The sequence below is a fragment of the Chinchilla lanigera genome, unplaced genomic scaffold, assembly GCF_000276665.1.
Source record: "Chinchilla lanigera isolate Chin_1 unplaced genomic scaffold, ChiLan1.0 scaffold00059, whole genome shotgun sequence".
In the NCBI taxonomy this organism is placed as follows: Eukaryota; Metazoa; Chordata; class Mammalia; order Rodentia; family Chinchillidae; genus Chinchilla; species Chinchilla lanigera.
The window spans coordinates 5,611,931-5,636,012 of NW_004955460.1; the positions used below are offsets into that span (position 1 = coordinate 5,611,931).

The following is a 24,082-nucleotide window of genomic DNA, read 5'->3' on the forward strand; positions in this document are numbered from 1 at the left end:
ATTATTTCTTCTCTGCCTTTCCTCTGTACCATACTGCTTTGCTTTGGAACCAGCTCATTATGGACTGAAATTTCTATGACCTATAAACTAAATCTTTCCTCCTTTAACTCATGGGTGTTGGGTACTTTGTCTCAGCAATAAAAAAGTAGGACAGTTGTCAGGCGCTGTTGTGCAGCTGGGGGTAGGAAGTAGGACCAACATGCTAAGAAAGCTCTCCAGGATGAGCCACCCAGAACATAGCTGTGACAGTTCTCTGAGTCTATGCAGTCCAGAGGCCTGCCTTAGCTCAGTTAGCCTTCCTCTGTGAGTCTAGCAACTTCCATGGACACCAGAAAAGTGTTCGCTAATGGCTATGATTACCAGTGAATGATCACAGGAGATGGGACTGTTTCTAGAAGAAAAGGCTGAGGCAAAGATACAGGGTGGCAATATCCTTCAGACAACAGGATATCAAAAGCCCAGACCTGGTGGGAGCTGAGGATATGGACAAAACAATAGCTTTAAGAATTATGTTGATGGTCTTCGGGGTACGGATTGGGGGTGGAGTTGGAAGGGGAAAAGTGGGTCATGAATGATTCTGAAATAGCTAGAAAGTAGACGTCAGGAAAGTTAACTGACAGAGAAGGCTTCTAGGACCAGATAACCAGTTTGGTTTGGATCATGTTGAAGCACTTTATTGATTCATTAGAGAATTGTTTCAACTCCCTTACAATCAAGGGCATTTAGAGCTGTTACAAAAGCAAATAGCTCAAAGAATGCTTTTAAATTTGTTTATTCATATAGATAAACTGTGAGTAATACAGATTGTTTTCAGCATAATACAGGTATAGTACAGTTTGCCTGATAGTTCCAGATAGTTGGCCGGATTAAACACAATATCGTGAGAATCTAAAATAAATTGCATTGCTGGAAATCTCCCCAGTGATCAGCAAATTCAACCCCACTTGATGAGGAAACTGAGGACCAGAGAGGGAAGCATTTGCCACTTTGCAAACGTTGAGGGCACTCACTGTGTACCAGGCACTTGTTTGGGGATATAGAAGAAAACAGGATATGGTACCCGTACTCAGGGGACTCTTAGCCAGAATAGCAGAAGATGGGGTCCAGGAGGCAGGAAATTGGCCCAGAGCATAATAAGTGTCATGAGAAAAGCATGCTCAGGCTGCAAATGCAACTCACCTAGGCTTAGAAGCAGTTCTCACAGAAGGTTATGTGCAAGCCTACTTGGGAAAGACGAGCATAAGTCAGACAGACAGAGGTTGTGGAAAAGAGTCCCAGGAAGGCTATGGCAAGGAAAGCCCAGTGCATTGAATACCTGAAGACGTTAAGAGTGCAAGGTGTGAGGGAATTCCAACCCTGATGAAAGCTGGGAGATGACAGTCTCCTGGTACCCACTTCAGCGCTATTTTAGAACACTCTCTGCCCACTGACTGAAAATTCAGCATAGTAAGTGATACTCTTGCCCAGAGGAAGCACACATATGGTTCATGCTTCTCCAGGTATAAGCATCAAGATGTCCCAGCTTTTCACTTACAACTGTTTTCTCCCTTTTCCTTTCCCCTTTTGAGGAATCACTAGGTTGCATTAAACCCTTTTATTTCCTTCCAAAATATTTGCATCCATCAGGTCATACCATAAAGCTCATAAGTACAGAGGAATTTTCAGGGATCATTTTGTTAGCAGCCAAAGGAACAGAGGGGACAAATGGGGGTGGGGGTCAGTGGGGACACTGCCCCTGGTGCAGCAAAGCAGGGGCCATTCTTTGTACTATTGCCATCCATTCTTAACAATGTCAGTAATAAAATATTCATCCCTGCCAAGACAAACTTCTTGAGCCAGCCCCCCACCCCTTTGTGTACCACAGCACTAAGTGTACATGCAGAAAACACAGCCAGTTTTCTTCCATGAATGTAGTCAAGTAGCCAAAGCCAAACATAGGAACAAACCCTTATCAGTGTTTAGCATCCCTAAATTATCTTCATGTGCAGTGAAGCATCCTTGCATTCCACGCAGTCTCAAATTTCTTCCCAGCCGAGCTTCCTGTTGCTCACCAGGCGCAGTCCTCACTCATCTGCTCGGGTTGGGCCGTCTGGCACGTGCTCGGAGGGGTGAACACAGAGGGATCTTTAATGCCCAGTTGTACATCAAAAAACCGTGTGGACAGGACTACACTGAAATTTTGGATGAAGGTTTCCTGCACAGGATAACAATCCTTGGCTGTATAAACCCCAATCCAGGTTTCATCTATAAGATAGAAAGGTGATTTTTTAATAGTGACAGGGAATGTGCCTGTAAGGTTTTTTCCTATTGTGGTAAAATGCACACAACATAAAATGTATCATTTTGACACGTTTAAATATACGTTTTGGAAACATTAAATACGTTCAGAGTTTGTACAACTATCACCACATCTCTCTCGAGAACGTTTTCATTTTGCAAAACTGAAAATTACAGCCACTAAGCAATAATTTCGCATTTTATGCTCTCCCTGGTTCCTGTGAGCATCATGCCACTGTCTGCCCATGTGTACCAGTTTCCCCATATAAGTGGAGTCGGACAATATGTGTCCTTTGGGGCTGTTTTATTTCTCTTAATATAATGTCTTCAAGATTCATTCATGTTGCAGCACCTGCCAAAATTTGCTTCTGTTTTAGGGCTGAATAATATTTTACGGAGTGTATAGAGCACATTTTGTTTATGCACTTATCTGCTGATGATCATTTGGGTTATTTCAAGCTTTCAGCTGTTGAAATAATACCACTATGAACACAGGTGTTAAAATATCTGTTTGTATCCCTGCCATCTGTAAGGTTTTTTTGTTTTTTTTTTTTTCTTAAATGAGAAAAAGAACAAAAGTAAAAAGAGCCTTTAGTGTGGGCACAGGAGGGCTGTAGGAGAATCCAAGGACCCTCTGAAAGGGGAACTTGGGAGACAAAGAATTTATGCTGCCATGATGACTTGGCAGAATTCTGTATAGGCTGGAACCCATCACCACTGATATATACAGAACTGGAATTGTGGGCCATATGGTGATTTCATGGTTTTTTTTTTTTTTTTAGAAAATGCTATATTGTTTCCCATGACAGGAATGCTTGTGCTTTTTAAATGATCTCAGAATTACAGGGAAGAGCTTTGTGTAAAACCAGGCGAATTCAACACTCAGAATAATGGAGAAGATCTGGTCACTGCAATTTCAGAAGTGATGTGGGAGAAGGAAAAGGCAGCACCTGATTGAGATCTGTACCTTGGAAAAATGCCTTACCACATTACAAACGATAAGGTGGTCATAAAAAGTCAAAACCCAAGGCGAAGTCCCAAAGAGCCAAAGGGGTAGAAACATCCATGGGAAACAGAAGTTTGATGCTAAGATCCCAACATCATATAATTAGCAAGATGTGTGGGCATTTAAATGGGCTTTCAACTATTTCAGCTTATAATTTCCCTACCAACTTCCTTCCTTAAGACACTTAACTCTTCCCCCTCCCTGCACACAAATGTGCAACATTCAGGTTCTCTGGATCCTTACAGGTTCTTGCTGACTTCCTGTTGGACCACTCCTGGACAGTGATCTGCTCTTGGGGTCCCCCAATTGAGTACTGGTCTTCAAAGGTGGAGTTGTCTGGAATGTCAAGAGGGTCCCAGGCTTGTGTCAGGGGGATCTTTGAGCACTGCTTGGTGGCTTGCTCTATCTGGAACATCACTCCATCCTTATAGAGCAAAATATATTCAAACAATCTGGAAGAGACATTAAAAGAAAATAATTTGGTACTTCTATGTTTTAATCATCATGTATTCTACCAGTGTAAAGTCTAAAAGCCTTTGATAGAAAATACTTTCAGAATTGTAAAAGATTTGCTTGCTAAGCAATTGTGTACTTATTTATAAACAATATTTGCACCAAGCAACCTGAATAGGAAATAACTAAATTTCAAAGGTCAAGAAAGAATATTCGCTGGACAGATTCTTACCCATTACCTTATATATGGTAGACACTGGATTTAGGATACAAACACAAGCAAGTTAGGGCCCTGAATTCACACCTGGCTTGTGTCCTTCCCTTCAGCCACAGGATGCACAAATGGATTTGATTTTGTTTGGTTGAGATTTTATTGCAGCACTTAAGTCAAAAAATTATAGGAGTACACTGAATATAAAGCACAGAGCTGGTGAGGATGGGATGGGCTGGCACCTGCTTGCTTTAAGGGCCTCTCCTTGGTGAGCAATGAGCTTTGTGGCACACAGTTGCCTAGAAGACAGATGTTCTTCATGTTCCCAAGGAGGCTGAGACACCAAGCACCAAGTCTGAGAAGCCCCTAGCGCCACTGGCTTCCTTAAGATGACTTTGCCTACAAACTTTCAGCCTGTTCTCCTAAACTGCTGGGGGAAGAGAGGGAAGGGAGAGAGGGAGAGAGGGAGAGAGGGAGAGAGAGAGAGAGAGGGAGAGAAAGAGAGAGAGAGAGAGAGAGAGACTGAAGCTTCTGGATCCCACCCTATTGGCACACATTTCACTGCCAATCCAAAACTCAAGCCACTGTGGTAGCTGAGCAGAGTGGGTGTGATAGCCTCATCTCAAAAAATAAAATTCCCAACAAGGTGTGAGAGGGAAGCAGTTAGAAAGGAGCTTTTCTCATGAAGATGGGCCACAGTGGAGACGGGGCATGGTTCAGTGGGAGAGCCCCTGCCCAGCAGGCAAGGACACTGTCCATCCCCCAGAACAAGAAACAAACCAAAAAGTGACAGCAAAGGACCTGTGCTTTGTGACTCATTCCATTAGAGGAGCATCCCTGGAGGACATGTGCTTGTTGTTCCAAGTCAGAGTTTAAAACTTACTTTTTTCAGAGAAAAAACGTTATAAATAATAACAATCTAGGTGGTAAAAAATACCATGACTAACATTGTTTGGGTTTCCATGAGCTAGTATGGAGATATGAATATCACCTCATTTTATATGCTCAGATATATATTGCTTAGTCCAGAAAAGATGAGAAGTAATCTACAAGGGCATGGTAATAATAATAATAATAATAATAATAACCGTTAAAGATGGGAGTCACTATAGAAAGAAATGCAAATGTGAATTTTATGTGCTACTGCTCAGAAATGGGGTTAATCTCTTGCAACATGCATGCAGACTCCACAGCAAACTCCATGAACACTTTGCAGGAACTTGGGGTGAGGTAGTCACTGTTTCCTCACAGCCAGTGAAGTCCCTGACACATTTGAGCCTAAACCTTCATTGTAGGAATGCAGAAACATTCATAACAACTTTAGAGCACAGTACATCTCTAAATGTGGGAATCTGTGGTGGATTCCCACAGCAGGTCCCATTCTGAGACACTCTTGACATGTGGGCCACCCTCAAAGCAGCTATACTATGCAACCCCAGAGTACAGAGGTATATTTACTGTTTTCCACATCATTAGTGTCTCCATCCCATGCCTTCCCCACTCCTTAGAGCCTAGGCTGGAAAGTTGTTATTAGTTTCTCCTGATACTCTAACCATGTATTTTTCAGAGTGATCACCATCCCCTGAAGAATATGCAGCTATGTGCAGGAGAAGAGGTAGGGTCTTTCTGAGACTGTTGTCCTTTTGTCCCAAATCCACAAGATGGCAGAAGTAATACCCTGGCAGCCATAGTGCTCTTACATGACATGATCACCCTCCCAACAGCTACTGGACCACAGGTAGACATATGATTCAAGCCTCAACATCAGACTCTCCCCTGACCTGAAGGAGCTTCATAGAGAGACCACAAGTTAGCCTCCTTATATATCTGAACATGTTACATGTAAGCCCTCAAGACATGGGGTGGTCATTTCCCACAACATCATCACTTGGTTTGAGTGAAAAAGAGAAGTGCTAGCAAGCTGGCATTCCAATAGCTGTTCATTTCCTGGATGCATATACTATCTAAGATGATTGGAGAGGCCGCTGCAAAATTATAATAAGCTGCTTTTGTTTTCATAAACCTCCTTTCTTGGCTTGCAACTTTTCATGATACTTATGACCAAGACACATTTTGAATAGAATTGACACTAGGGCTCCAAGTACAGCTTCACATAAAATCTATCTTAGTCAGCTTTCCACTACTGTGTTAAACAACTTACAGGAGGAAAGGTTTATTTTGGCTCATGGTTTGGGGGTTTCAGTCCACAGTCACTTAAGCCATTGCTTCAGGCAGTGGCAAGAAAGAACATCACAGTAGGAACAAGTGATAGATGGAGCTGCTCCCATCATGGCACCCAGGAAGCAAAAAGAGAAAGGAAGAGCCCAAGACCACACCCCCAGTGATCTCACTTCCTCCCACCAGGCTCCACCTCCTCAAGGTGCTATTATGTCGCAGTACTACCATGGGCTACAGATCAAGCCTTCAACCCATGGGCCTTTAGAGGCAATTCATGATCCAAGTATAGCAAACTGCCAGGCCAGGGAGAGCTATGCTTGGCACTCTGTAGGAGCAGGGCCACCAACCTGTGGTCAATCATCTGAGGTGAAAGGGAAGGGATAACAGAAAAGGAACACTGCCATCACCATGGTTTCCCTGAGGCCAACTGTGCCCACACACAGAAGTAAAGTTATCTTTAAACTGAGAATTGCAGACCAGAAACCATCATCAAAAATGTTGATACTGATTAAGCCTGGGTGGTCACACATAGGTATTTGTTATGGTGGGTTCTGTAATTTTTTTTTTTGAAATTTAATTGTTTGAAAAAGAGGACCCCTTATGACAGTAAGGTTGATTTGACTATGTTGCTAAGTAAAACTGAAATCTGGGGACTTTTGGGAAGATAGTAGAATGGTGAAGAGTAGAGAAAGAGCCTCTCTGAGATTTAGTGTTAAGACACTGAAATACAGCACATGAGAAGAAGAAAGGTGAGTCCCTGGGACCCAGGAAGGATCTGAAGTGAGAACTGAAACCCATGTGGAGAGCAAAGAGAAAAAATTCAATGAAGAAAAGGAGGTGGCAGATGGTGTTTTCTCCCTGAGCTCAGACTTATTATGTGGGAGGAATGGCTCAAATCTACAGATGTATGGTGACTGTTGGTGACAGTAGAGGCCTCCATGGAGAAACACACCAGTGGAATGGAGCAGCAGATGCACCAGACTGCAATTGCTGGTGAGCTATTCAAGTTCAGATGGCCCCTGGGATAGAGTAATTGGCCAGGAGTCATCTTGGAGAGGAGTAACTGAGCTTGGAACTCAGAGAAAAACTGCTGTCTCCATCTAGTGACTACCAGTGTTGGGGTCAGGGAGCTAAGTTCAAGCTGACAAGAGGTCAGGGAGCCCAGTTGCAGCAAGCAAGAAGCCAAAGTGGTAACAGAGGAAGTAACAGAGCAGATAAATGAGGCTGTAGAAAAAAATCATATCAGAAATAATTTCTCAGATAATTACAGAAATGGTGACCATACTAAAAGACTTGGTTAGTGACTTTAGAGCGGATACAGATAAAAAAGGAGTTTAGGATAATGGTGGAAACTATGAATGCCCAACATACAAAAGAAATCTAATAGCTGCAAAGAAGAATAATGTAAGATTTATCAGAATCATTGAAAAAGCAGAAGATAGCACAAATGATATAAAAAAGAAAACCCTGTTCACAAGAGCCATGGCAGTCCCGGTGAGGGAAAGGAATTTGACACACAGACAAGTGAGGCATATAGAAATCTAATTAGCCATGAGGGAAAAAAATCTACACCAGGGCATATAGTAGTTAAGATACAAAATAGCAGAATATTACAAACTGTTAGAGAAAAGAAACAAATCACCTGTAAAGGGAAGCACATCAGAATCACAGCAGACTTCTCAACACAAACCCTCAAATCAGGGAGAGCTTGGAGTGAAGTATTTCAAGCTCTAAAAGAAAATAACCCCCAACCTAGATTAATGTACCCTGCCAAACTATTCTCCAAAATTGATGGAGAAATAAGATGCTTTCACAACAAAAAATACCTGAGGATATTCATGAACACCAAACCAGCATTCTAAAATGTCTTGAAGGACATTCTAGAAAGAGATAACAAAGATTACAACTCCAAGAACGCCCCCCCTCAACCAAAATGAATCCACCAGGCATGGTAAGTGATTAAACAGAGGAGAAAAAAGGGAGCCAACAACAGGAAAATATCATTATAAAAACTAGTATACATATCAATTAAAACCACCAGTGTTGTGCAATTATCTTAGCTATCATTTTTATATAATATTTATCAACCAATTCTTTCCTTTTTAGCAGTTTCTTTCCCTTTCACAATATCTATTGTACCTTTTTGATCTTATTTACTCTTTCAGTTTCTTACACTAGGGAGACAATACAATGTTTACACAAGTCTGATTTATTTCAGTTATGAGTATGGCTTTGAGTTGCATCCATTTACCAATAATATTAAATCATTGAGAGGAACAGTTAGTGTTTGTATTGTTTGATCAATTTACATGCCTATAATATAATCTGAACAACTACTTTGAAGATAAAAAATCAATGTTAATAGTCTCAATTCATCAATCAAAAGAAATAAACTGGCAGAATGCATCAAGAAACAAAATCCAACAATGTGATGAATACAAGAAACACATTTAATTCAAAAAGAAATTCATACACTAAAAGTCAAAGGATGGAAAACAATACTCCATGCAAAAAGAACCTGGGTAAAAGCAGGGATAGCATTTTATTTGCAGACAAAGTGGATTTCAAGCCAAGACTGATTAAAAGAACCAAAGTAGTTCACTACATTCTTCTACAGGGAACAATTCAAGAGGAAGAAATAACAATTATAAATATATATGCACCAAATTTCTGTGCACCCAACTATATAAAACAAATATTAATAGACATGAAAAATCAAAAAAGCACTAATACAATTGCAGTAGGGGAATCTCAGTACCCTCACTGTCACAAATAGACAGATCAACTAGACAAAGAATCAAGAGTGAAATAGTAGAACTTCTGAAAGAAGTAGTAGAACCAAACTTTTGAACAAATGGACTGAGTAAATTATCAATCTACAGAGTGTTCCACCCCAAAACAACAGAATACACCTTCTTAGCTGCACATTGGAAATTCTCCAAAATAGACCACAAATGAATTGATAGGACACACTTAAGTAAATGCAAAGGAAGTGAAACTATCCCTGCATATTATTAGACCATAGTGCAGTGAAACTGGAAATCAATGGCAAAGTAAACTGCAAAAACTTCATGAACACATGGAAATTAAATAACTCCCTTCTGAACAACCAATAGGTCACAGATGAAATTAAAAAGAAATTAAATAGTTTCTAAAATTAAACAATAACGCCAGTACAATATTAGAACTTATAGGAAAAAAATGAAAGGAGTTCTACAAGGGCAAATTTATAGTGGTGAATGCCCATATCAGAAAAACAGAGCAAGGTCAAATAAGCAACTTAGTGTTGAACCTGAAGCATCCAAAAAAAGAAGAGTAAGTCAAGCCCAAATCTCGTACAAGGAAGTAAATTATAAAAATCAGAGAAGAAATTAATACAATGAGACTAGGAAAACAATACAAAGAATTAATGAATCAAAGATTTGGTTCTTTAAAAGATTAAATAAAATTGACAAATTATTAGCCAACATTATCAAAAAAAGAAAAAAAAAAGACTCAAGTCCATGCAATTTGGAATAAAATGGGTGAAATGACAACAGATCCTGCAGAAATCCAGAAGATCATCAATACCTACTTTGAGAACCTGTATTGTAATATGATGGAAAATGCAGAAGCACGGGACAGATTCCTAGATACATATGAATTACCAAAGCGGAATCAAGAAGATATAAAAATTCTCAATAAACCAATACCATTCAGTGAAATTGAAGATGTAATTAGAAGCCTGCCAACAAAGAAAAGCTCTGGCCTTGATGAATTTTACAAGAAATGTAGAGATGACCTAATGCTGCTACTTCTCAAACTATTTAATGCAACTGAAAGGGAAGCAATACTCTGAAATTCATTCCTGGATGCAAGCATTACCCTGATACTAAAACCAGAGAAGGACCTAACCAAAAAACAGAACTACAGGCCAATCTCACTAATGAACATAGATACAAAAGTCCTCAGTAAGACACCAGCAAATAAAGAATGCACCAAAACATCAAGAAGATTATACACCATGACCAAATAGCATTCATCCTAGAGATGCAGGGATGGTTCAACATAGGCAAATCAATAAATGTGACACACCATATTAACAGAGCCAAAGACAAAAACCACATGATAATATTAATAGATGCAGAAAAAGCATTTAACAAAGTCCAACACCTATTCAATAGAAAAACGCTATAGAAAATTAGAATAGATGGTCTTTATTGCAATCTGATAGAAGCCATCTATAAGAAATCAACAGCCAACATCATACTAAATGAACGAAAACTGAAAGCTTTCACTCTAAAATCAGGAACAAGACAAGGATGTTCACTGTCACTACTTTCATTCAATATAGTTCTGGAAACATTAGCCAGGAGAAAAATTAGACAAGAGAAATTAGACAAGAGGGAAAAAAAAAAGAATGAGGGTAGGAAAGTAAAAAGTTAAATTATCATTATTTACAGATGTCAATGATGCTATACATAGAAGACCTCAAAAACTCCACCAAAAGACTTCTGGGTTTAATAAACAAATTCAGCAACATAGCTGGACACAAAGTCAGTACTCAAAAATCAACAACCTTCCTATACATGAATAACAAACACACTGAGAGAGAAATTAGGAAAACAACACCTTTCACAATATCATCCATAATAGTGAAATATCTAGGAATCAGTCTAACAAAGAAAGTAAAAGACCTCTATATTGATAACTACAGTTCTTGGAAAAGGAGACTGAAGAGGATATCAGAAAATGGAAAGATACCCATTGTTCTTTGATAGGAAGAACCAATACAGTGAACATGGTCATACTTCCAAAATTGCTATACAGCAATCCCAACTAAAATTCCAACAGTATATCTCACAGAATTAGAGAGAACAATTCTAAAATTCATTTGGAACCAGAAGAGACTTAGAAAAGCGAAGGCAATTCTGGGCAACAAAGGCAAGGCAGGGGACATCACAATCCCAGACTTGAAGTTATACTACAGAGCTACTGTGATAAAAAAAAAAAAAAAGTTAGTATGGTACTGGCAAAAAACATAGACCTGAGGGTTAGATGACACACAAATAATTCCAGACATACTCAGCCACCTTATCCATGAGGTGAACACCTTCACTGGAAGAAAGATAACTCCTTTAATAAATCCTGCTGGAAAAACTGCCAAAGATTAAAAGTAGACCCGTATCTCTGACCATATACTAGACTAAAATCAAAATTGATCAAAGATCTAAATATTAAAACAGAAACACTAAGTCTACTGGAAGGTAGAACTTTTGAAGACATTGATGTAGGCAAAGACTTTATGAACAAAACCTGATTGCCCAGGAACTATAACAATGAATCAACAACTGGAATCTCTTATTATAAAGTAAGAGAAACCAACAGAGTGAAGAGACAACCACAGTGAGGACAAAATTTTTTGCCAGCTGTTCTTCAGACAAAGGACTAATATCTATAATTTATAAAGAATTCAAAAAAGGAGACCCCTCAAATTTTAAGACCTAATCTAAAAATGAGCATCTGAAATAAATAGACACTTCTCAGATGAAAAGAAGAAATCACAAATAAATATATGCAAAAAGTTCAACATCACTGGTCATTGGAGAGATGCAAATGAAAACAAAGCTGAAGTTTCATTTCACTCCATAAAGAATGATGGTTATCAAGTAATCAACCAATAACAAAAGCTTTTGGATCTTTGGGGAAAAAAGGAACCCTCCTCCACTGCTTGTGGGAGTGTAGACTGGTGCAACCACTATGCAATTCACTATGGAGATTTCTCAAAAAGTTAACAGTTGAGGTTCCATTTGATGCAGGTTTTCCCTTTCTTGGTATCTTTCTGAAAGAATTAAAAATAGTATACCACAGCAATATATGCACCCCCATGTTTATAGCACCACAGTTTGTAATAGCTAAATTTTGGAAACAGTTCTAGAAACTGTTATGCCCATCAATTGATGAATGGATAAAGAAGATGTGGGGTTTCTTTTTACACAATGGAGTATTACTCAGCCATAAAGAAGGGTAAATGTGAGACATTTCTAGGTATATGGATGCACCTTGAGACCATACTCTCAAGTGAAATAAATTGAACACTCATGTGTAAATATCACATTGTTTCTTCAGTGTGAGAAATAAAAAGTATAAACAAGGACCAAAAAGTATAATAGATATTGTGAAATAGGAAGAAAATGTTCAAATTGGCAGGGAAACTAGGGAGGAGTAGGGGAAAAGGAAGGAAGGGAAAAAGGAAGGAAGGGAAAAAAAATGAGAAAAGAAGGAAAAAATGGAAACAAAGCTTTTGTAAATAAGGAGGGGAAGAGGAGCTGAAGGGAGTGAAGGGGAAGGGGAAAAAAGAATCACGACATATCATGTACAGGTACAAACTCTCTATGATGAATGTAATCATTATATATTCCTAAAATGTACCAGTATACTTAATTAATTTAAAAAATAAAGTAAGATTGGCTAGGCTTTGAAAAAACTCTAAACTATCATTTTCTGTGAAACAAACAATTGTGATTCATTTTTCTCAAAATCCCATGTGGATGTACATGCTAATGCTGCTTCATGGTAAATTTTATGGAAGATTTTAATGATGCTGTGGTGGCTCATGCATTTCTGTGGATGGGTTAACTTCTAAGATATAAATTTTTCCATCACAAGTAGGACACAGGGCTGCAACTTGACAGGAGGGGACAGAAGGTCAAAGGCAGCAGTGGGCCCAGGTGGAAATGAGTCATTTCTGTGAGGAGGTGGGGCGGTCACAACCCTTCCACCCAAAGGACTGACAGGATTGCAGTCTGGCGCCGATATAGAGGGAGTCGGGAGGACGAGTCATAAACTGAACCCATGGGATATGGTCAGTCAAGGCAGGTGCTGGGATGGGCATGGACCACAGGCCGCAGACAGTCCGGTGTCTGTTCCAGCAGGCAAACTCTGTTTCCTTGCTAGCCAGACAGCAAAGACAGCAAGGGTCACTGGCAGGGGCTGTGAGAGTCCCCAAAGGGACCACTCTCCACTGCTGGCCTTCACTGTGAGCAAGGTCACAGGGATCAGGCCTGGTGTCAGAAGGCCCAGCTCTCAGAGGAAACTGACTACTCACCATGTGGGACAGCAGATTTTCTTTGCTTTTAAAATGTTTTTTAAAAATATATAAACAAATAAGATAAAAAACCTCTCAGGCTACACTGACAATTTCTTTCATTTCTTGAAAATTCGTTTTCCTAAACATTAGTCGCTCCTCTCCTCACATCTTCCAAGCACTGAAAGCATACAGAAATTTTACATTTTGTGAACACAGGTTTTTGTAAAACTGATTAATGTTTAGCGTAAAAAAGTAAACTCAAGCAATACAGAAATGAAAAAGGAACTAAAAATGGCCCATAAAATCTTGACTGGTAGTGTACACTTATAATTCCACAGCTTTCTGAGAGGCTGAGGCAGGAGAATCACAAGTTGGACCCTAACTTGGACAGTGACTTAGGCAGCCCTGTCTTAAAATAAAAATTACAAAGGATTGGAGATGTAGCTCAGAGCAAAGACCTTAGATTTCATCACCAGCACTGCAAAGCAAAGAACAAGTCTGTGCATGTCATTGGATATATTCTTCTAGATATGTCTTTACGCACATATTGACTTTTAAATTACAATTTTTCTTTGTAAAAATACTTATAAATTTATTATCATAACCACTTTTACATGTACACTTCTGTAACATTAGGTATATTTCTACTGTGTAGCCAATCTCCAGAACTCTAGAAACCTTGAAACTACAAAGGAAACATTAAACAGTAAGTGTCTGTTTCCCTCTTCCTCCAGCCCTGGTAACTCCTATTCTACTTCCTGTTTGAGTTTGACAACATAAGTAGAATCATACAATATATATTGTCTCAGTTACTTGTCTCTTGTTGCTGAGACAAAATACCTGCCACCCAAAATTAAGGAAGAAAAGGTTTATTTAGCTCACCGTTTGTGGAAGTTTCAGTTTATACTGGGCTGGTTCCATGGCAGAGTGGCACATGGCAGAGGGCAAAAGTTCATGGCGGCAGAAGATAGCAAAAGCAACAAAAGCAAAGGGCGAAGTAGTGACAAGCAGCCTCTTTCCCTTCCTTCCATTGTATTCAAACTATCCACCCCAGGGCGGGCGTAGCACTCACACCCGTAATCCCAGCATTGGACAATGGATCAATCACAAATCTAGAACAGAAGCCTGCCCAAAACTGCATGAGGATTTGGGGGGACATGCAGACATAAACCATAACATATATCTTCCGTTGTGTGGTCGATTTCACTTAATGTCCTTCAGTTGTGTCCATGTTGCAGCTTGTGCTGGAAGTGTCTTCTATTTCAAGGCTAACACACCAGTGTAGATGTACCACATTTTGTTTAACCATTTGCGCTGGGATGGATACTTGGATTGTTTCTAAGTTTTGGCTATTATGAGTAATGCTGCTATCACTATGGTTGTACAAACATGATGTTTACATGTATACTACACATACAACGAACATGAGTGAATCTTTTGTTTTGTTTTTTCTGACCTGCATTTTAAAGACAATCTGCCCTTGATATTCTTCTAAGTTAAAAACAGACACCTATGCAATAAGTTTTGTCTAATTTGTTATTACAAAATATCTTAAATATGCAGAAGAGTTGGAACATTAGTATAATAATCATCCCATATTTACTAACTATACTCAACAAGTGTTTACATTTTGCTCTATTTGCTTTATTTATTTTCTAAATCTTTCCTAAAGCAAAGACATTTTGTCACATGCTTTTATCACATCTAAGAAATTAAAATTCATGATAGGTTTTCCCCAATCAGTTTTTTGTATTTACATATTTTTTCTTAAAACAAAAATTGTGATCCCAAAAACATTAACAAACACCATTTGCTTTATACCACACTCAAAACTATTAGTTGCTGAATAAAGTTTAAGATTTCATAGCAAATCTTGTTGTCTATGGAATATAACTTACTTGGGTTTGGAGTTACTGCTGTGCTAACAGCTCATTTGGAACAAGCCTGTGTGGTTTTGACTGCAGATGGATGGATTGTTAAGCTCACTGATTGTTAAGCTCACTGATTAAGCTCACTGATTGTTAAGTTTGTCCTCAGGTTAAGAATTTATACTTTCCCTCTTGGATTTAATTTTATTATATGTAAAACTTATCATGTTTCAAAACTCAAACGAATTAAAATACAGATTGCGAGAAGTCCCTCCTCCTTTCCAATCTGTCTCCTTATTCTTCACGCACCTTATGGATAACACTTTTCAGCAGCTTCCATTTCATTTTTCTTGAGTATGTTTTGACAAAAGAATCAACAAATACATATATGGATTCTTTTGATTGTTTTGACAAGAAGAACCAACAAATACCTATTTATTGATTCTTTCTTATTTTTCCTGTGGTACGTAGGGTTGAACTCAGTGCTTTCGCATGGAGTTAAATCTCCAGACCTTTTATAACTCTTTTTGTTTGGTTTTGAGGCAGGGTATCCCTAAGTTTCCCAGGCTGGGCTTGAACTTTGGACCCCACTGGCTTAGTCTCCCAGAATGCTGGCACTACAGGCATGTATGGTTACATGTATGGATTCTTATTTCCTCTTTTTCTTTTTCCTTTTTCTTTGCATGAAAGGAGACATGTTATATATACTTTTCTGGGGGGCTGGGGATTTAGCTCAGCAGCACAGCACCTGCCTGGCAAGCACAAGGTTGTGAGTTCAATTCCCGGTACCAGAGAAAAACCAAAACCAAAAAAAAAAAAAAAAATTATACTTTTCTGCACCTTGCTTTTATACTCTCTATTAACACATACAGAATGTCTTCTTTAATGCTACATAATAGAATTTTTCAATTTATCTTATTTTTTAATTTAATTTTTTATTAAGTTTATTGGTACAGCTTAATTGTACATAATGATCACATTCATCATAGGGAATTTGTACCTGAACATGATATAAATCTTGATTCGTCTTTTTTTCCCACTTCTCTTCCCTCCATCCATCCCCTCTTCCCCTTCTTATTTACAAAGCTTTATTTCCATTTTATCATTCTTTTCTCATTGTTTTTCTTTTCCCTTCCTTCCTTTTCCCCTCCCCCTAGACCATACACTTTAAGTGAAATAAATCAGACACACATGTGTAAATATGGCATTGTCTCCCTGGTGTGAGACAATATGGCATTGTCTCCCTGGTGTCTCACTAGTATAAAACCTGAAAGAGTTAATATAAACTCAGAGGTGTGATTGACATTGGGAAATAATAGGAAAATGCTCAAGAGTAAAAGGCAACTGGGATGTGGGGAAAGAGAAGGGAGAGAAGGAGAAATTTTGCATGTATGTATATACAGGATAGTTAACATAGTTGTTCTACTGTCTTCTATTTCTTTGCTGAAAGAAACTGTCAGTCCTTGATTGATCAATATTGCATGTCTCTGTTTTCATGAGAAACCACTTTGAAGATATCAATATGTAATACAACAAGCACTGTTAATTTCCTATCACTTTGTTTGTAACTCTGTATTGCCTGTACTGTTCTTTTGCTATTTTGTAAAATGTCTGTCTGTTAATGCTTTCCTCCGTTTATTTTTAAAGTGAAAAACAAAATGAAAAAACATGGTCCAGAGGTTTAGAAATACTTATGATTATGTTGAATATGGCCAGATTTCTCTCCACTGGCCTGTATTTTGTTTTCCTATGAGCAATATGGGAGAATGCCCTTTTCTTTATGGTGCTACCAGCACAGTGTGTTACCACTCTTGGATCTGTGCCCATTTGATAAGTGAGGCATGAAGTCTCATTTTCAAGAGGTTTAGGTATTTTTTTTAAGTTGGACCCATATATGTAAGCATCGTATTGTCTCCCTAATGTAAGAACCTGAAAGAGTAAGTAAAACCCCAAACATACAATAGATACTATGAAAAGGAAAGAAATTGCTCAAAGAAGTGAACAACTGGGATGAGGGAAAGGAGGAAAAAAAAGAAGGAAGAGTAAATATATATATATATATATATATATATATATATATATATACACACACACACACACACACACACACACACGGATAGCTGGGATAACTGTGCTGCTGATGTCTAATGGTTTATTGAAAGGAACAGTTAAGCTTAATTTTTTGATCAATTTTGCATGTGTATATGTGGTAATCTGAACAACTATTTGAAGACAACAATATGCAATGTAACAATCATTGGTGAATTCCTACCATCCTGTCTAGTGAAACTCTATAATTTCTAATGGGTTTTTTGTTTTTATTTTTTATTCTTTTTAATGATTTGATCAATCTTGCATTCTTACATCTGGTAATCTGAGCAACTTCACTGAAGATAACAATATGTAATATAACAACCACTGTTAATTCCTATCATTTTGCTCTGAAACACTGTACCATTTTTGTTTTTGCTTCGATTTGGTTTTGTCTATGTTGTTGGTATTTTGCTATTGTTCTTTTTTCCTCTCTTTAAAATAAAGAAAGAAAAAAATAGAATGTTTTCTATGTATAATGTCTTTACAGCAGATCATAGACATCTAGTGTGGAGTGTGAGAAATGTTACAAAGTGTCCAACCTGAGGAGTACCTACCTCCTAAACATGAGCCCCTCCCTACCTCCAAAGAGCAGACTTGCTCTAATTCATCTTTACTCATGATGGCTGATTGAATAAATTTTCCTACAGTGAAGCACACTGGACTTTATTTTATCCCTGAACTGATTTAATTTTTCTCATTCATGAGGTTTTTTTTCCTTCCAATTTGTTTTTTCTTCTAATTTTTCTATTATTTGTAAATTAATCAGTCTCTTGCATCTGAGATAAACTGGAGATATTTTCCCTGCCATTGTTAGCTACTTACCTTATTTTTTCTACGGTGTAAAGGATTTTAGTTTTGTTCAAACCACATTTGTTGTTTTATTGCTTCTGAATTGTGTCATTTCTAGAAACATAGTCCTGTTCTCAGGCTATTTAAGAATGTGTCAACGTTTTCTAGTGTTTATCTTGTTTCCTCTGTATTCATCTCATGAAGAATTGGGTCTCTAAAGCATTTGGAGCTTATTTTTATGTAGGGTGTAAGATATGGAATCAATTTTATCTTTTTCCAGTTGCTGCAATTCCTTTGCTTAAAAGGTTCATCTTTTTCCCAATGACTTGCGATTCTCTCTCAATATATATTTAATTTCCAGATGTCCCTGGATTTATTTCAGAAATGTCTATCTTAGTCTAATGGATTGCTTTGTATACCGCAGTATCACACTGCATTAGTTAGAGTGAATAGTATGCCTCAATATCTGGTCAGGTTTACTATGATTTTCTTCATTTCCCAGATCTTCCTACATATTTATGATTTAAAATTTTTCACATAAAATTTACAGTATACTTATTTAGTTCAAAAAACACAGCTCTTTGGCATTTTTATTGGGATTTAGTTAAATTTTAAAGTCAATGTTGAAAGACTTAATATCTTTGTTATGTTGAAAGATTTTATCCCTTTCCCCAAAACTGTCAACTTTTGTTTCACTTTATTTCAAGAGTATTTATAATTTTTCCTGTGTAATTTTGCACAATTCCTTTAAATTTACCCCAGAGTAGTCTATCTTTTGTTCTCTTCCCATTTAGATCTAGCAGATCACTGTATATATGAAGACTATTGATTTTTCATGTTAATTTTATGTACAACTATCTTACTGGATATGCTTATTGTTAGAATTTGTTTTGGGGTCTTCTGCACTAACATTGTACTGCTCAGTGTTTCATTGCTGGGACAAAATGCCTGACATACACGATGTAAGAAGGAAGTGTTCATGTTGGTTCATAGTTCCAGGGGATTCAGTCCATAACCAGCTAACTATAAAGCAGAAATATCTAGGTGGAAGGATATAGCAAAAAAAAAAAAAAAAAAAAATTCACCTCATGGTTGACAGGAAAAAGAGAGAGAAGGGAAGAATGAGAGAGCAGAAGAAGCAAAAGCACACAGTGACCTACTTCCTCCATTGCAGCCCCACATCCTAGTAACCCTTTCAGCTATGAACACATCTGGGTATGATCAGTAGGTGAGGTCAGCATCCTTATGATATAATTGCCTTCTAAAAACCCCACCTCTGAACACCTGAGACTTCAGGGCACATTTGAGATGTAAACAGTAACATGCATCATTGACAAAATAAATTTTTATCTCTTCTTTCTAAATCTCATGCCTCTAATTATTTTCACTTGTCTGATTACACTGGCCAAGAAATCCAGAATAATCCTCGTATTATACAGTAGAGGAAACGGACATCCTCCCCTTGCCCTGAGTTTAATGGGAAAATGGATACAGTTCTGATATTAAATTATGTAAATCTTATCATGTTAAGAAAGCACCTATCAGTTCCAGCTGAATCCTTTATACCAGTAATGTTTGTTGAAATTTTTCAACTGCCGTTCTGGCTCACTAAAGATATGACCACATGATCACTTTTATAGATGTGTTTTAGGTTTGTTAAAACTGAACTAGCCCTGCATTCCTAGAATTTCCTTGATCATAAAGTGTTATTTTTGCAATGTGATACTGGACTTATAAAACTTGATCTACTGTAAAACAAAGGATCAGTTTATCCAGGTGAGGTGACAAAATGAAGTGACCTTTATTGAGTGAATGGTGGATACCTTCACAGAAGACCCAGCAGGCATATCCTTTCTTTCCTCCTTGCCTGCCTCTCCATATACAAAGAAAGTCATGTAACTCATCTCTTTGGAGCTAAGGTATAATTATTCCTGGTCTTGGCTATCTAAAGGAAAGTCTTCAGGGAGAGGGCCTCCTCTGGAGCTATCTCCTCTCTCAAAGGAGTCTTCTGGAAAATTCTCCTCTCCTCTGTTTCAGTGTACTTCTTTCCCATTTTATGTCTGAATGCAAGTGGGTAAGGACACAATGTCTGGAGGAAAGACAGCAACTTGACACTATGAGGCAACAAGTCAACATACATTTGGTAATTATGAAACAACATGCTAAGATAGGAGAAGCAAATAGAAGGATTTGAAACTGTTGGGTGAAACGGGAATATGCATCACAAGAACTTTGGAGTAGAGTATAGAATTCTGTAGCTCTATGAATTATTATTGAAATAAGTTGTCAGGGTTTACAGGGGAATAGATTTGACACAGGACACGTAATTTACAGGATTGTTTTATACTATTCACCCAAGAGTCAAATGGAGAAGAGCGCAGATCTGTCCATGCCATAGACACTCAACAAATTCAGTTGGGGACCCAGATCTCACAGAAATATCCTGCACAAGTCCAGCTGAAGACCTGGAGTCCATGGCAATGTCCTCCATGTGTCCAGATTGAGGTGTACAGCCCGTGACAATGTCTCATGCAAGTCTGTATTAAGAATCTGCACTGGGAAGGCACAAAGATCAGTGGTGGAAACTAGAAAGTCTGTGTCAGTGGGTTGAAGGATCTGTACCAGCCAGGAAGCGACACTCAAGATAAGGACCAGAGCTCCCCTGAAAAGAACTGCAATAACCACCCTCAGAAACAGCAAGGACCCAAGCTTTTCCAGTGATGAGAACAGCTGAGTTTATATCAGAAAAGCCAGAGCAACAAGCTTCTCCAGGAGAATCAACAGCACACCATCTTCCCCTCCGGTTCACCTTTCTATGCTGTTGGCAACAATCCTCAGGTGGGCCTTTGGCACCCAGAACCATGCTGATTCAGTTCAGCTGAGTGTTACAAGTTGACCATTAGTTAATTCACCACACAGGTAAAAACTAACTATTTGATTCCTTACAATAACTCAGTGAGAGCCTTCTCTTATTAGCAAGGCTCAGGTACTTGGCTAGTCTTAGAATCCAAATTACTGGAGCCTGGCCTGGGTGTTGGCAAACCTGACCAGTTACTGCCTTGATAGCCAAGAGGCAATTGTTCTTTGGTTCTGAGTTGGGGTAGTTAGGAATAAAAGAAGTCTAATGTACAATTTCCAGACTGCCAAGTTCATCTGGCTGACATGTTATTAGCATTTTTATTTTTTAACAGATAAGAAATGTGACACTGACAGCTTAACTTGGTAGTAAATAATGGGGCTCGGATTAGACCCAAGGTCTGATCAACAAACTCAATCTAATTCTCTCACCCAAGGTCCCTTGCATCTCTCCACGGGGTAAGGAGGGATTCTTCCTGTCCACGTAGAACTGTTTTGCCATCCAAGATATATTAAATTACAGAAGAGGGAGTGGACAAAAATATTGTACTGTGATTACAAAAGGACTTTGGCTTCTAAGGAAGATATTGGTCAAATTTTGGATTTGTTTAATATGCAATATAATAGATTAGTAATGCATGCTGGTCCTCTGATGCTCAGGAGGAAAAACTGAGCTGCTTCCACTTGCTAGTCTGGCATATACTGAGTTCAAGTCACACCCTACAGCAATTATGACACACAGAAAAAGAAAAACACTTTCAAAATTATGGTGTTAGACACAAACTCATTGTGCACACTGATGCCAATCACGTAGAACAAAAACAAAGTTAAATGACTTGAGAATGCAGCCCAAGGGAAAGTAAAATCAAAGAATAATCTGTGCAATTTAAGAAGCTGTAAGGTGATGGGTCTCCAACCACTTGGACTCTACTTCAAAAGAGGAAAACAGCACTCAAGAGATTGAAGAGCTTTTTTCCCCAAATATATATCCAGATGGACATTGGCAATGTGTAAGCATACATTCTTTCACTGGATAAAAGATAAATTAAAAATTAAAAAAAAATAACTTCATGAGACAATAGTTCAAGCTGACTTTTACTTCACATCACTAAATGGAGGAGCCCCAGAAGTACTGAGCTGCCCATGTTTTCATACTGCCTAGTGGTTTCTAGACTACAGGACAGGAAGTTCAAAGGATGGTTGCGGGTAGGGCAGGAGCACAGGGTCAGCTCTGTGCTTTCAGCTGAAATATGTCAGTTCCCTCCATGCTGAAATATCAACTCACCTTCCAGCTAACAGTAAGTGCTAACCTATAAATCTTATTTTTTAACTTTCACTGGGATTTGGGATTGACTATGTTTGTGATCAAAGGAGTAGTGTGTGTGTGTGTGTGTGTGTGTGTGTGTGTGTGTGTGTGTGTGTGTCTACTACAAGGGTAGCTTTTAGTAAAGAACATGATTACCAAAATAAAAAAATGCAGTAGAGTTTGTGTAAAACTGTGTAAAAGCAAATACCAGAAGTAGTGGCTTAGGAGGTGTTATTCTAGATTTTAGGGGAAAAAATAAACAAATAAGCAAAAGACAAGAGACTTGAAGGACTGATATAAGAGAACCAAAACAAGGAAGTAGAAAGAGATTCTACAAGCAACAAAGAGAAGAGAGACAGTAAAAATTACAGAAATACTATATGAAGGACTGGGGATATAGCTGAGGGGTGGAGTACTTGCCTAGCATGTAGGAGGCTCTGGGTTCAATCCTCAGCACTGTAGAAAAAGATGGAAGGAAGGGAGGGAGGAAGGGAGGAAGGAAGGGAGGAAGGAAGGAAGGAAGGAAGGAAGGGAAGAAGGAAGGAAGGAAGGAAGGAAGGAAGGAAGGAAGGAAGGGGAGAGAGGGTGAATGAAAACATAACAGAAGAGAAAAATAAACAGAAAATGAAAAGAAAAGAAAGAGTAAAAGAAATTTCTTTAGAGCTAGACATAGCCTGGAGGCATTAATATAATAATAGAAACAACCTACAAAAACAGAGCAGAAAAAATATTAAAGCTAAACCAAAATTAGTTTGCTATCAGACTCCTAGGCCTCTCAATGTCATAAAAAATGGTTTAAGTAAAAAAAAAAAATTCCTTTCACCAATGCATTTTATACCACCCCAAACTCTCATTATGTAAAATAGTAATAAGTAGATGTTCTCAGACACTAGAAATCTCTGAGGGTTTACAACCCCAGTATCTCTCTGAAGAAAAGTAATGGAATAAATTCTTTAGCTGACTGAAAAATGAATCAAAATAAAGGATTCATGCAAGTAATAAAATTGGTATAAAAGAAATTTTAGTGAACAATAAAAGGCATAAAATCATTTATGTTCATTCTTTCACAGAAGGTATGTAGTAAACTTTCTCAGAAGTGTGTGCAAACACTCGCACTATAAAAATTCCTCTAGGTTTTACCAAGTGAAGTTGACATTTTCGAGGTTTGATTCAGGATAGTGGAAGAGGGAAAGATTACAAATCATCACTTTAAATTCTTTTCAACATACTAAGTGGGACCTAAGTAAATACTGGTCCTGTACAAAAGGAACTGTGCTCTGAGGACAGAGAAGTGGATTCTCATGCTAGATTTTGTAACTCTTTAAGGGGTCTTCAGAATCAACCAGGCCGTAACTGGGACAGGGATGACAAGAACATCACCATCCACAAATACAGGGTGCAACAAAGCGGCCAGACAGGTAGAGGGCTCGATTCTGAGATGGAGGAACTCCAGCATGGACAGGACACAAATCACACCAGGACACGGTGCTTTGTGTGGCATTGCAATGGATATCAAGTCTGGGGAAGGTTCTCTTCCTAGAAACCTCTGCTCCCAAGGGAGCGGGTTGGTACAGTTATCCATTGGTCCATCACTCTCTGTCTCCTGAAATGGGAGGCTCCATCCTCTCCCACTTTTGTCATGTTTTCTGCCCCTGCCTCCACATTTCAACCAGGCTCCCTCCACAAAGCCTTATCTCGGGGACCCTGACAGTTTAAGTGTCACCTGGACATCTTCAGAGGCATGTCTTCTTTTCTCAGTTTGGATGTCCTGACTCACCAGCATCTTGGGCAGGCTTTCTGGGGAGCAGGGCTTATGATTCTAGATCATCCAAAAGGTATCTCAGTAAGGGGCTTGAAGGGAATGTTTTAAAAACTGTGGAGTTGAACCAGATGGGCTCGCTCACCACAATCTTCCCCGTAAATATTTCCTTACCTCCCCTCCCCTCTGCTCCCCTCCCTTCCCCTCCCCTCCCCT

General features: G+C 38.6%; 1 protein-coding gene across 2 annotated transcripts in view; it reads right to left on the reverse strand.

Moving 5' to 3' along the window:
• Nucleotides 1-658: 658 nt before the first annotated feature.
• The window catches only part of Epdr1 (ependymin related 1), a 37,634-nt gene continuing 14,210 nt past the window's right edge, over nucleotides 659-24,082 (reverse strand). The window contains exons 2-3 of one of the 2 annotated variants that reach the window (XM_005397745.2): nucleotides 3,527-3,735; nucleotides 659-2,244 (exon numbers count right to left, since the gene is read on the reverse strand). In XM_005397745.2, the coding sequence (XP_005397802.1) occupies nucleotides 2,048-2,244; nucleotides 3,527-3,735 (406 nt within the window). In that variant the 3' untranslated portion in view covers nucleotides 659-2,047. Of the gene's footprint in view, nucleotides 2,245-3,526; nucleotides 3,736-24,082 lie in introns of those variants that run through there. The other variant, XM_005397746.2, reaches the window with a different exon arrangement.